At 39.8% G+C, this 15190-nt stretch overlaps 1 protein-coding gene across 1 annotated transcript in view; it reads right to left on the bottom strand.

Moving 5' to 3' along the window:
• Positions 1-15190, bottom strand: part of Rnf13 (ring finger protein 13) — a 97626-nt gene that overhangs the window by 45497 nt on the left and 36939 nt on the right. The window contains exon 4 of the mRNA XM_051157189.1: positions 10316-10441. Coding sequence (XP_051013146.1) covers positions 10316-10441 — 126 coding nt within the window. The remainder of the gene's footprint in view (positions 1-10315; positions 10442-15190) is intronic.

Below are 15190 nucleotides of genomic sequence, written 5' to 3'. Positions count from 1 at the left end.
AAAGATATAGCATGTTAGGGCTCACAAAGCCACCATGGAGACCACAACAAAGAGCAAATAAGACAGTATATGCGTGCACAATAGAGATCAAAGATGACCGGAAGCACTGTTGTCCTTACAGAGGCCTCAAGTCTTCCTAGACAGCAAAGAGGCTAGGTGCTGCCTTGCTTCGTCCCACTGTCTCTTGCGGGCTCTATATGGAGTGCGTCTGCCTCATGTCCTTTTCCACACACCCTCTCCGCCCACACCAGCCGTTCCCTGCTAAGAGCACTTTCATAAGGCTATTTACTCAAGTATCAATATTTTACTAATCTTGCCGGGCACGGTGGTATAGGCCTATAATCCCAGCACTCAGGGAGGCAAAAGCAGGCAGATCTCTGTGAGTTCGAGGCCAGCCTGGTCTACAAAGTGAATTTAGGACAGACAAGGCTACACAGAGAAACCTTGTCTCGAAAAACAAAACAAAACAAAAATATGTATATATATACACATGTTAATCTTAAACCATGCCACATGTTAAGCTTATGCAAATATGTACCATCCCAATTACAAAACAGGCTACCAAGGGCTCTTTACATCTTTAGAAACTATCTACCTATGAAGTTTTCTGGTAAGAAGAGCCAAAGTATCATCAGTTTCTTATTAAATTTTTTATTTAAATAATTTATTCATATTACATCTCAATTGTTATCCCCTCACTTATATCTTCTCATTCCTCCCTCCCTCCTTTTTTCACCCTATTCCCCTCCCCTAGGCCTGTGACAGAAGGAGACCTCATCCCCACCGTATGGTCACAGCCTATCAAGTCTCATCCAGACAGCCTGCTTACATCATCTGTTCCTTTTTTTTTTTTTTTTTTTTTTTTTCGAGACAGGGTTTCTCTGTGTAGCCTTGGCTGTCCTGGACTCACTTTGTAGACCAGGCTGGCCTCGAACTCACAGCGATCCGCCTGCCTCTGCCTCCCGAGTGCTGGGGTTAAAGGCGTGCGCCACCACGCCCGGCCCACATCATCAGTTTCTTAAAAGGCTTTCTCATTCCAAAATTCTGTTTGAAATCTACTCGCTGTTGCTGTTGTTCACGGCAGGGTTAGGGGTGTATATAAACATAGCTGCACAATGGGTCAGAGGAGTAGTTCTCTTCCACCTTTACATGGATCGTGGCCTTGAACTCAGGTTGCCAGGCTACACAGCAAGCGGCATACTTGCTGAGCCATCGCTCCAAACCCTCACTCTCAAGTTACCAACACATAGACATGAAGGAATAGATTAACAACAGCATGCTAATTGTATGCATAAATAAAGTAGCCACTAAGTTTTTAAGGCTTTATTAAGCAATTGAAGGGAAATACTTATTTCATATATCTGGCTGCAAATATTTCCACAAATGAAATGCAAAATTATATTACTATCAAAAGCTGTTTCTGCTAACAAAATAAATGCTCCTAAAACAAAAAAACTGTAAAACAACTAAAATGGGAAATAATTCTGTGAGCTTATATTCAAACTCAAATAAATAAATAAATAAAAATTCAGAAATGTAACACTCTTCCCCCAATGTTTTCTTACTGTTTTACTGATTTTTGAAATGAAGAAGGAAAGTGAAATCAAGAGACACATTAACATATGAACCAAAATGCTTATGAAAACAAACAAGGAAAATATAGCCATGTTTAGAAACCATAAATCTCAAGTGTCAGTCAAATTAAATTACATTTTCAACTATGCAGCAGCTGGTATTTTTAAGAACACATGAGACAGAAATAAAACCTAAATCATTTGGTAATCATGTGCATGGTTTTACATTCATAAAATACAACCTCAAACATATGGTGTCAGATGGAAGCAAAGAATGAGAAGATCCATGAATAAAAAGCACACATAGTGAATAAAAACCTAAATCCAAGCAGACATCAAAACTAAAAAATGCACAAAAAACCTACTGAGCTATATTACCAATTTTCCTCTTAAGGGACTGCTCAGAGCTTTAGTTCAAACTGCAGTGAATATCCTGAATACTTCATACCTAATCAACAAATTAAATGCAACTGTATTATGTAGGGGACATCTAACAAAGAGTTTCAAGGAAACAAGCAAATAAGCCTGTTATATAATTAGGCAGTGCATCAGAAGGTAGCACACAAGTCATCAATATGACAGGTTGCAAAAGAAATCCTGGAAACGAATCAATAGTTTCTTTTTCAGTCTGAACCAATTGGTAATAGCAACACTAATAAATATACCTTATAAGAAAAAAGAAGTGATTGTGTTCTCAAGATGACCATGAATGAAGAACTCATGCATAAGACATTGGGAAGCTAATAATAGGACATAGATAACTAAGTTCCAGAACAAAATGGTAAAAACAAAAGGAGCCTCTATTTGCTAGACATCTGTATTATCTCCAATGTTCACCATGGTCCTACAATCTAGATATTCTTTTTACATTTTCAAAGTGAGGCAAGACAGGCCCTATTGTCAGTCACACTTGCGCAGAGCTGATATGGAACAGCATTTTATTAGGTTAGAGAGTAGCCTGGGCTATAGTTTGGATCTAGAATATCCCAAAGATCCGTGTTAAAGGTTTGGTCACTAGCTTGGCACTGTTAGAAGGCAGTGGAGACTTTAAGAAGAGGGTCTTAATGGGATGTTTTAAGTGAGTGGGAGCCTGCCTTTAGATGGGCTGTGTGACACTAGGCTCTTCCTCTGGTTCTCTCTGCTTCCCGTCCACTGTGAAATAAGCAGATGGTTCTGCCACATGCTCCCAGGCAGAAGCAACAGAGCCATGGAATCACAGAAAGAACTCTTTGAAACTATCACTTAAAAGTGTATTTTTTCTTCATAGACCATTATCTCAGATAGGTACTAAGTCTGCAGGAAAGTAAAGCTACACAGTACAACGGGATTTGCTGTTGGATCAGGACAAGGGCTACCAGCACTTAGCACTCACCAAGGCCAGAAAGGGAGACTGAGATGAGAAAGACCTGGGTGTATTCATATTAGTATTCTATAAGAAAAATGAAACTTATTAAATAAACAACATGTGCCAATAAGAAATGTGTTAAAATACTGGAGTAAAGTAGAAACTTAGAAGAAACTGCTTCAGCATGAAATACCTATATGGCAGATTTTATGGAACTTGGATCTCTACAAGAGAGAAAATTTGATTTAGCGGTGGAAGAGATTTCTTTTTCTTGTAGAAAAGACAGTAATAGTAAGCCTCCATGCAAAAGAGAATTATAGGGCCAACCAATATAAAGGAAAGTCAGGATTAAGGAAAAGGGAGGAAATCAAAAGGAAGTAAGACCCAAAAGGAGCTGTGCGGGCTCCTCAGGAAGAGCTGCAGTTTCACTGGGGATTTTACTCGTTTGTTTTAACTTTGGGTTTTTATTTTAGTGGCTTTCAAGTTTCTATCTTCAAAGACTAAAGACTTCAAGGGTAAGGACTCTAGAAGAGACCACAGTGGTTCCTGAGGAGCATCTGAAAGAATTACAATTGATAAGTAAGATTTTAGACCACAGGAATGCAGGAAGGTAAGAGGCCTTTACTGTAAGCAAAGTTAACAATTTGAGACTCTCAGGAACTGTCCAAGGAATGAAAAGAAGGCCTATCCAAGGTCACATGCATTTAGGTCTTAAGTCTAGATCACTGCTATTTTAACATAAGGCAACAGTACTTTTATATGTCCTGCCTTTCTGTTGGATCACAGTTCAGCAAAGCAATTAGAACATAGCAGTGTCAGAATTATGAACACAAAGATGTAAATTCACAGAAGCTCTAGTGGCTGGAATTTATAAACCAGTATACCATAAAGCAGCATGCTATGCAAAGAAATCACTTCAACAATCTGCACGGCATGCCCTTAGGTTATACTGGGGCAAGAGCAAACAGAGAACTACACTCCCATCCAACAAAGGCCAAGACCAACAAATAACATCAACACCAAGAACCCCTTAGTCTTTGAACTCCAGATTTCTAAATCCTAGCAAAAAACACAAACATGACAAACCAAGTCAACATGCCTCCTCCAGAAACCAGCAATCCTACTGCAATAGACCCCCCAAAAAGCAATTTAGCTGCAGCACAAGACAAGGTCTTCAAAATAGTAATTGTGAATATGTTGAAGAACCTTTAAGAGAATATAAATGAAGACCATGAAAACAGAGTAGAATGAAATAAAAACAACTCAAAGTATAAAAGTAGTTATTTAACAAAGAAATAGAATTGCAAAAGAAAACTCAAAATAAAAATTCAGGAAGTCAAACAAAAAGGTCAGAGGTAAACTTAACAGAGATGAAAAGACTTGCTTAAGTGAATTTCAGGTCTTGAAGATAAGGCAGAAGTAATGGATAGTTCAAAGAAAATGTTAAATCTAAAAAATCCAGACAAAGGACCAGCATGGTATCACATACCTTTAGTCCTAGCGCTCAGGAGGCAGAGGCAGGCAAATCTCTTAAGTTTAAGCCTGGTCCACCTTCAGGCCAGCCAAAGCTATATATTGAGACTCTATCTATGAATAAATAAATCCAAGAACAAATCATCCAAAAGAGTATGGACATTATGAAAAGAACAAACCTATGAATAATATAATAGAAAGAGGAAGGAGAAAGAACTCAGGTCAAAGTTACAGAAAATAATTTTAACAAGATTATAGAAGAAAACCTCCTTAATGTAAAGTGTTATCCAAGAAGATTCAGGAGGCATTACAGGGTACCAAATAGACAGGACCAAAAAAGAAACTCCCATGATACACAATAATCAAAACATTTAATGTACATAACAAAGAAGGGATATTAAAAGCTGCAATGGAAAAAGAGCCAATCACATATAAAGGCAGACCCATTAAAATAATGCCTGACGTTTCAACTGAGACTCTGAAAGCCCGAGAGGCCTGGACAGATATCTACAAACTCTGAAAAAAACACAGATGCCAGCCCAGACTACTATGCCCTATAAAATTATAAATCACAATCAACAAAGAAAGAGAAATATTTTATGATGAAAACAAATTTAAGCAATTTCTTCTGTCCACCAATCCAGCTCTACAAAATACGCTATAAGGAAAAGTTGAGTATGAAGAGAAGGTTAACTACACCCAAGAGAACACTAGGAATAAGCAATCCCAAAACAGTTGGTTACAAGAGCAGAGGAATAGAAGAGGAGACAGAAAGCATATAAGAGCCAGGGAGGTATGGGGGAAACCAAGGAAACGAGGCCCTCTAAACCATCATGAGTATCTGAACATCGATACAACAAATACAAGGGCACCCAATTCCATAAAAGAAATACTACTACAGCTAAAATCACTTATTGGTCCTAACACAGTGACAGAGGGTAATTTCAATGTTTCATTCTCACCAATAGCCAAGTCATCCAAACTGCATGGAGTAAATAAACCCTGGAGTTAATTAATATCATGAATCAAATGGACCTAGCAGACACCTACAAAACATTCCCCCAAACACTGAAGAATGTGCTTTCTTCTCAGCTGCCCATGGAACTTTCTCCAAAACTGACCACATATTAGGACACAATGCAGAGTTAACAGATAAAGAAAACCTAAGTAACATCTTGCATCTTATTTAACCATCATGGCTTAGAGCTAGATACCAACACTAGAAACAGAAGGATGTGGGAAAACAACTCACTGCTGAACCAAAACTGAGTCAAGCAGAAACCAGGAAGAAAATTTTAATCTTTTTAAGAACTGAGTGAAAATGGAAACACCATATACCCAATTGAAGGCAGTTCTAACAGGCAAGTTCACAACACTAAGTGCCTATGTCAAAAAACTAGAGGTATCGCATACTAATAACTTAACGATATATACTTGAAAGCTCTAGAAAAACAAGAACACCCAAAAAGAGTAAACAGAAAGAAATAATCAAACTCAGAACTAAAATTAATGAAATATAAACAAACAAAAAACTCAAATATATTAAAAAACAAAAACAAAACAACAACAACAAAACCACAAAGATTCAATGAAACAAAAAGTTGGCTTTTTGAGAAACTCAACAAGATTGGCAAACCTTTAGCCAAATTAACCAAGAGAAAGAAAGAGCGGGTCCAAATTAAAATTAGAAATGAAAAGGGAGAGAGACTGGACACCAAGAAAAGCAAGACTTCAGGATATAAGTTTTTTAAAAATTGTATTTCCCCAAGTTGGAAAACCTAAAAGACATTGATGGATTTCTTAATATATACAACCTACCAAAGTTAAACAGGACCTCATCCCCTAGTCAAAAAGAAACAGTAATTAAAAACCTCCCCACCTCCTCAACAAAAACCAGGGCCAAGAACTCCAAAACTTCTCAAATTAACTAGAAATGTAAAAATAATTGCCAAAATCTTTTTACAAAGCTGCTATTAGCCTGTTGTTGTTCTGCAGGGTTTGGGTTCTGTTTTAGATGAGGTCCCACTATATAGTCCTCATTGATGTCAAACTCCTAGGCTTAATCAATCTTCCTGACTGACTCTTCCAAGAAGCTGAACCTTGGAGTGTTGTGAATGTGCAACTTTTACATTTCATGAGAAAGGAAAAATCCTAATTATTTGTATATATTTCAATTCTAAGAGAATATCTATCATATAGCTGCTAAAACAGTAACAAGGATAACTATCCGCCTTTTAAATAAACTTTCCTTTTGCCTGTGGCTTTGTTCTCCCAGAGTCATAAAAGTTTTCTTCAGTCACTGTAGACAAAAATATTCCTCATATATATTGAATTTTCCAAGCTTTGTCAAGTAAAGCGCACCAAGCATGACTTGACCGTCTCCGGTTAGTGACGCATCACTATGAACAAGCAGGTCTTTCTCTTCAGTGACTGTTAAACGTTAGTGCCTCCAGGCCTCATTCCTGGCAAGCTGCTAAGTCATCTAGTCTCCTTCCACCCTCACATTCTTTTATGTAGTATAGAAAGGAGGAACTAAACCCAGGAAGAACTACTCTCTTTTAAAAAATTAAAAATAAAAATAGTACACGGAATCCCAAGAAAGGCTGTCAGAAGCATATATTTTAGTGCAAGGGTTTTGTGGCATTTACAATAAAGGAACGGAAGAACGTGTGTTCCCTTTCTTGAGGTCATGCTGCCAGACTTGACCTTCTGCCACCACATATACCCTCCCCTGCATGTTTTTAGAGGCTTAGCAACGGAGTGAATTTCTTTCTCTAGAATATATTTTTGGACTGTTGAAGCTTCTTTGTTGTGTTGTAAGTTATTTATCCATTTTGAGAAAGTCAGAAAAGAGAAGCTGGGGTACTTCAAACTTTAAAAAGTGAAAATCTTACAATACGTCCCATATCACACTTTAAAATAAGAATGTGGCACACAGGCAAAATAAGTATTAAATATTGGGAGATATATTTGATACTAAAATGAAAAATGAAAAAAAATTGATTTTGCAACTGTTCAGGCCAGTTTCATTGATACAAAGAGCTAGCTTAAATCAGTATTTTTTACTATCACATATACTCACACATAACACAAACAAAGCCCTTTCACAAACTGACATTATTTTTCAGCAGCTTAAATTAGTGACTCTAATGAAAAACTTGCCTAAACATTCAAGTGTTAGTTAAGTCTTAAAATTCCATCCCTTAGTTTTTTATGCATATTAAAATGAAAACTCTATTCATGCTTATATTTATGTAACTTTTTATGTGACGACAGGATTTATATTCCAACCAATCTTAATATTTCTCAACCTAATACAGAAGAAGTGGCATTCCAACATGCTCATCACTGAACATAAGGCTTCAAGAAGTAAATTAACACAACCAAAAGATACCTAACTGCATCTGCTATCTGCTCACAAAGACTGTCTCAAATGACAAGGATTCATATTGTCCTAGGCAAATAACAGTGACAGAGCAATTACAATCAGCATGTTGATTCTCAGTGCCACCCAGTGATAGGTCTCAAGTACACATGTTCTTTAATGTCCACTCACCGTTCTGGTGTCTTAGGCCCTATATTTAAAACGTAACACCCAGAGCTATATAAAGTATAAGATATAATGCTAAAAAGCTAAATTTAGAAGGAAAAAGATCCCAACAAGCCTATAAACTTTCAGGCTAGAGTTAAGCCAGAGGAGGAAATAGTCATGAACACAAAGAATACCTTTATTCACAAAAAGAAGTAAGAACAGTCAGCCATGGCGGCCTGCGCCTTTATTCACAAAAAGAAGTAAGAACAGTCAGCCATGGCGGCCTGCACCTTTGACTCCAGCACTCAGGGCAGAGGCAGGCAGCCATAACGAATGAGACCCTGTGTCAAAATACAAGTACAAGCTTTTCCTGACCTGAAGAAATAAGGTTTCCTTTCAAAAGATTTTTCAAGCACGAGAGAAAAGGTAAAGACAGGAGCATCACTGCAAGTTCAAGACCAGCCTGGACTACACAGCAAATGTCATGCCAGCATGGCTACATATTTACACCTTATCTCAAAAAGCAAAACAAAACAAACAAACAACATGGTTCAGCAGGAGGTACTTGCTGCCATGCCTGACAATGAAGTAACACTCTAGAACCCTTGTGGTAGCAGATGAGAACTGAGTCCTACAAGATGTCCCCCAGGAATCTTGGGCCCATCCTTATAAGCAGCTATTACAGGATGTTTCGCTCTTTTTTTTTTTTTTTTTAAGATTTATTTATTACATATACAGTGTTCTGCTTGCATGTACACCTGCACACCAGAAGAGGGCAGCAGATCTCATTATAGATGGTTGTGAGCCATCATGTGGTTGCTGGGAATTGAACTCAGAACCTCTGGAAGAGCAGACAGTGCTCTTAACCTCTGAGCCATCTCTCCAGCCCCAGATGGTTCACTCTCATGGATAGTTTGATGACATAAGTCATCTTTTTGCCTAGATTTATTCATTCTGGCACATCAGAGTAAACTGAGCATCCTAAATTCTGAACTAATATACAATAACAATGATACTTATCCTGTGCAAAATTCTCTACATTGTCAGGCCCCTTGACAATTATTATTTTTTTAATGAGGTGTCATTTTTTTCCCCATGTAATGGAAGTTGAGAGTCAATGGTTCAGAACAGCATTTTTTTAAAGTATGATCAAAGTATGTACGATGTATGAAAATAATATGCTGTGTCTACCCTGTGAGAGAGCTTTCAGTGTGTCTAGTACACAGTTCTGCCAGCTGGTCAAACAGACTGAAGCCACACGTTACAGCAGCACTGGTCCCAGAGCCATGACATTAATACTGCTCTCAGATCCCCACTGCGTCCAGTAGATGAAACAATAGAGCATTCCACCACAGTACTGAGCTCTGAGGGTTGCGGGAGCCCCTGGGGCTGACTATGCTATTATCAAATGACAATTCATTGACTAACGGTAGCCAATTAGCTGCTTTGTATGCCTTACTTGTATCTCTTTATCGTTGTTGACTGATCATGGTGCTGGGCAGAATGCTCAGAATCACCTGTGATTCTAGAAGGCACCTGATTCACAAATTATTTTTATATTGCTTTGGTCAAATTAACTCTAACTGGCATAATTAGCCTGAGAAATTTTCCTTTTAATCATAGTGAGAGCCAGACATACTGGTGCACAACTTTAATCCCAGCATTGGAGAGGCAGAGGCAGATGCATCCTGTGAGTTTGTGGCAGTTTCATCTATATAGAGTGTTTCAGGACACTCAAGGTTACATAGAGAGACCATGTTGTTGTAATTTATTTATTATTATTATTATTATTACATAGTAATAAATACAAAAGTGAGATTATTATTATTATTATTATTATTGTTGTTGTTGTTGTTGTTGTTGTTGTTGTTGTTATTATTATTGTAATAAATACAAAAGTGAGATAAGTTCTATAGTGAGTTCTACTTTATTATATGAAGTGTTCCCAACTATGGGGAAAGAATAAGTGTATTACAAAAGAAATCTTGGTGTCAGTGTTAAAGAAGGTAAGGGTTAAGCAGATTATTCATACTGTAAAACGTTAAGACATAAAATTGAAGGTTTAAGACACAGCTCAAGATAACCAAAAAACCCTGAATTCTTAGCAATAACAGGAACAATCTGTATTCAACCTCCCTAACCCTGAGCCTCCTAAAACCACCATTATCTTCCTTTTCCCACTTCCCATTGACCACTAAATGAGTAAAGTTTATTTTGAAATAAATAAGACTTAAGTAAAATTTCTCCCCAATCTTCTCTTCTATATCCTTGGGCTGGCCTCATTCTTACTTTAATCTGAATAATTTAATATGTTGACATATCTTTCCTGAAAGGGGGACAATTATAATTAGATAATTAAAGAAATTAATACTACCAAAAAGAAAATATTACCTTTATATCAAAATTACAATCTAGTCTTCTGATCAATACGATGAAAGTGCCAGATGAGTTGTCTCTTACTGGTGGAGGCACTATGGGTTCACAAGCGTTCTCTGGTTTCGAGTTAATCAAAAAACCCTGAAAAGGAATTAGTAAGACATTATTTCTGCTTCACTTAATAAGTCAATTAGCTTACCTCCACAGACATGTTTCATTAGTTTCCAATGTTTTATACTATTATAGATATATTTTCTGGTAACTACAGTTGTTCACAATTCCAAAGCTTTTAAAGTAGAATCTGGGTTCATAATCATTTTATTGTTTTTTGTTAACAGATTCAGTCCTTCAAACTATTAAGGCTTTTAGAATTACACAGTAAGTCAATTACATCAAAGATAGCCACTCCTAGCATGTTATTTCCCAACAGTGGCATTTTTAAACCAAGAAATATTTTAAAGTTAGCTTTTACTTTTTACATTATCAAACAAGGAAAAGGCACACATTGCACTATAAATAAAATATTCTAGATTTTTCCTCTATCAATACTCTGCTGAGTATATGTACAAATACGTACATATGTACAAATACATTAATTTCTATGTTGTCTTTAATAGTTAAAAGACAAAGATCAAGCTTATGAATGAGGTGAATAGGTTTACGACCACACTATACATACACAAGAGAAAAGTGATGTGTTCATTTAACAATGAAGGTATAACAATGGGATTTCTTCAGCTGTAAAGAAAAGTAAAATCTTGATATTTTTAGGATGGCAAAAGCCAGATTCAGAAATAGTCTGTGCTCTTTCTCAATGTGTGGAATCTAGGAGACAGACTGTGTGTGTGTGCGTGTGTGTGTGTGTGCGCGCGCGCGTGTGTGTGTGTTGAACATAGTAAGGGGACCATGATGGAGAAAAGAAGAAATCGAATGAGATGGAAAGGAGGGGAGAGAGAGAGCTGCAATACATATGACATAAACACAGAAGGAAGGACTACCGGGAGATAGGGAAGGACAGGCAAGAGAGCAATAGAGATGAGGTCCAACAAGAACAGAATAGATGTATGACAATGTCAAAATGAAATCCACCTACTTATGTATGAACTTAAATAAGAATTTTTAAATTAAAATTACAAATATGTTAGCAAGATAGCTATTTAAAAATTTAAAAAGAAAACAGCAAAATGCTTTCCCCAAAATGCATGATGGTTGAATATCAGAAAATGCATTCATTTGAAAAGTCATATTAACAAATTGGAATAGAAAAAAACAAATGTCTTGACATAGTGGACCAATAAATACCTAAAACTTATTTAGATATTTATAAATTATAAAACTTATTTAAAAAGAAATCAACAAAGAAAGCTATGGCTCTTCATAGTTCCGCGTGCTGTTAGAAATTGTCCCATGAACCAATTCTTAAAATTTACAGATTTCTTCTGCCCTAAGCTCCACTACTTGGCTTATGACAAGAACAATACTTGCACCTGCTTCAGGAATGAAAGCGTCAGTCCTTCATTCAACCACAGAATGTCTCCCCTGACTTCATACAACACTTGGTTTTGAATGTCCCAGAAACAGAACTGAGACCATTTTCAGTATGGCTATTTGCTTCATATATGTTAATACCCTGTTATCTGAATCCCTGAATTTTTTGCATTCTTCTCTGATAACACTTTAAATCATGCTAAATCATGGTGCAGTTAGTCCTTTTTAACTCATTTATAACTGCAATTAAACTCTGCATACTTAAGAAGGCACAGAGCTCAAGTGAAGACACTATAGAACCAGGAGCTGCAGCACAAGCCTAGATCCCAATTACTCAGGAGGTTGAAAGTACCAGAAAAAGGATAGATGAGTGTAAACGGAGTAGGATTTTTGCTTTTAAAACTTTTACATGTGAATCTAGTATAAATTTTGTACTATTTTTAACACAAGAATACATAAATCTCAAAAATATTGTGCACTTAAAGTCCTTAAAATAATCTTTTTGCTTAAGTTGATTGACATGTCTTAAATTATTATTAAGTATTATCTTTCCTATGGATTATATTATAGCTTACTATTACTAGTCTCAAATATGAGTCATTTAAAATTAAGTGCAAATGAAGTCTGTTTCATCCACAAAGCCCACCAGAAGGCAGAGTGACCTTTGCCAACTTGGCAGAACTTTCTGGCCCTAAAATAAGAGTGCCCAAGAAGGTGCTACCTTGAACCAGATTTCATGCTTCCTAACACTCTCCAGGCCCAATCTCTTCTCATTAAAAGAATACTTCCTCTGCTATAAGGATCTTCTCGAGGATCCAAGATGGCGGCGAGCAGTGTGGACCGCGTTTGGAGGCTCCAGTGAACAATTCAGGGAATTGCACAGATTTCTGAGCCAGGAACACCGAGGTCCTAACATCACGGCAGCAGGAGTGCTCCACGGTTTGGAGGGACCAGGGTGCGGAGGACCTGCGTGCCCCTGCACACGGGAGGAGCGTGGTTTTTCTCTGATCGGAGCGGCAGCGGTAGAGGCGGCAGCACCAGCGGCACCAGCAGCGGCGGCTGAGGTTTGCAGCTCATAGCCTTCCGGTGGAGGCGATTGGTGTGGTGGCTGGTGGGAATTGCTGCGGGAGAGGGGACTCGGGGCAGGATTTGGGTCGCGTGGAGCCTTTGGACCCAGATTGGACTCGGCGGACAGTTCGGCCCCAGAGTCCCGGGTATTGGCCGGGCCCAGAAACAATTCTGCCTGAGGCACTAACTCAGCGTGGCCATAACTCCCCTGCTGTGGCGCAGGCTCAGTTGAGCACGCTGCTCCACACTAGGCACCACCTCAGCTCAGCGGCAGCTCCCCTGCGGGGACACAGTCTGGGCTGAGCACTTGGTTTCACCACAGGCGCTAACTCAGAGCAGCCGCAGTTCTCCTGCTGTGGCGCAGGCTTGGTGACGTGCTCGGTTCCATCCTAGGCACCACCTCAGCTCAGCGGCAGCTCCCCTGCGGGGACACAGTGCGGGCGGAGCACTTGTTCCACCACTGGCGCTAACTCAGAGCAGCCACAGTTCTCCTGCTGTGGCGCAGGCTTGGTGACGTGCTCGGTTCCATCCTAGGCACCACCTCAGCTCAGCGGCAGCTCCCCTGCGGGGACACAGTCCGGGCGGAGCACTTGTTCCACCACTGGCGCTAACTCAGAGCAGCCACAGTTCTCCTGCTGTGGCGCAGGCTTGGTGACGTGCTCGGTTCCATCCTAGGCACCACCTCAGCTCAGCGGCAGCTCCCCTGCGGGGACACAGTCCGGGCGGAGCACTTGTCCCACCACTGGCGCTAACTCAGAGCAGCCGCAGTTCTCCTGCTGTGGCGCAGGCTTGGTGACGTGCTCGGTTCCATCCTAGGCACCACCTCAGCTCAGCGGCAGCTCCCCTGCGGGGACACAGTGCGGGCAGAGCACTTGTTCCACCACTGGCGCTAACTCAGAGCAGCCGCAGTTCTCCTGCTGTGGCGCAGGCTTGGTGACGTGCTCGGTTCCATCCTAGGCACCACCTCAGCTCAGCGGCAGCTCCCCTGCGGGGACACAGTGCGGGCGGAGCACTTGTTCCACCACTGGCGCTAACTCAGAGCAGCCGCAGTTCTCCTGCTGTGGCGCAGGCTGGACAGAGCTCTCGGTTCCACCAGCTCTAAGACTCTGGTTGGACACAGTGTACAGTTTGAATCCAGAATTCCTGGCTGAGATTGGTGGTCAGTTTGGGCCCTGAGTCAATAACTGACCACAGCACGCACTTTGGGCCAAAAGGCCCTAGTGGAGCTTGGTGCGTAGTCCCAGCCCAAAAATTCTGGCTGGGCCCTGTGTGCATTTTGGGCCCAAAATCCCTAGCTGAGCTTGGCAGACGGTTCTGGCCCTGAGAATCTAGCTGAGTTCTGCCCGTGGTTCGGTCCCAGTGCTCCTGGCTGGACTTGGCAGGGAACACAGAAGGCTGTGGATACCTTGGCCTGACCCAACGCTCATTCAGAGACCCAGAACAATTGCAGGATCCACAGCAGAGAGGGACTGAGGATCACTGGCTGTGAGAGACCAGAACAACAGGGCTAACCTCCTAACATCCACACCAGTGAAGCTTTGAGCTCGCAGCCTAGGGAAATCGTAAGAAAACAAGTGAATCTATCATCAGACACCCTCCATTCAACTCTGGAAGCTACCCAACAAAAACAAAGACGGCAAGATGTCTAAAGGACAACGAAAAAGCATACGCAAAAAACCCCAAAACAACATGGCGTCTCCAGTTTCCAGCTATCCCAAAGAAAACCACCCAGAGAACTCAAATACAACGGAAATACAAGAAAATGACCTCAAATCTTTAGTAATGAGGATGATAATGGAGGAAACAAATAAAATTCGTAATCAAATGCAGGAAGACGCAGACAAACAGGTGAGAGACATAAAAGAAGCACATAGAGTGGAACTGGAAAAATTGCAGGAAAATGCAAACAACCAGATGAAAGAAATAACTAAAACGGTTCAAGCTCTGAAGACCTATAAAGAGGCAATGGAAGAAACTCAGGAATATACAAAAAATCAGATGAAAGAAATCAAAAAATCAGTTCAAGATCTGAAAATGAAAATGGATTCAATGATAAACACACAGACAGAAGAAAAACGAGAACGTGAGACCTCAGAGAAGAAGGCGAGCAACACAGAGGTGAGCTTTTCTAACAGAATCCAAGAGATGGAAGAACGAATCTCAGGGCTAGAAGATACAATCACAGATATTGAATCAACCATTAAAGAAAATGCCAAATCTGGAAAACTCCTGACACAAAACATCCAAGAAATTAAGGACACCATGAAAAGAAGAAATTTGCGGATAATAGGCATTGAAGAAAGAGAAGACATCAGACTCCAGGGCCCAGAAACT

This window comes from Acomys russatus, chromosome 15 (genome assembly GCF_903995435.1).
Source record: "Acomys russatus chromosome 15, mAcoRus1.1, whole genome shotgun sequence".
Lineage (NCBI taxonomy): Eukaryota > Metazoa > Chordata > Mammalia > Rodentia > Muridae > Acomys > Acomys russatus.
This window is presented reverse-complemented; position numbering and strand designations above follow the sequence as displayed.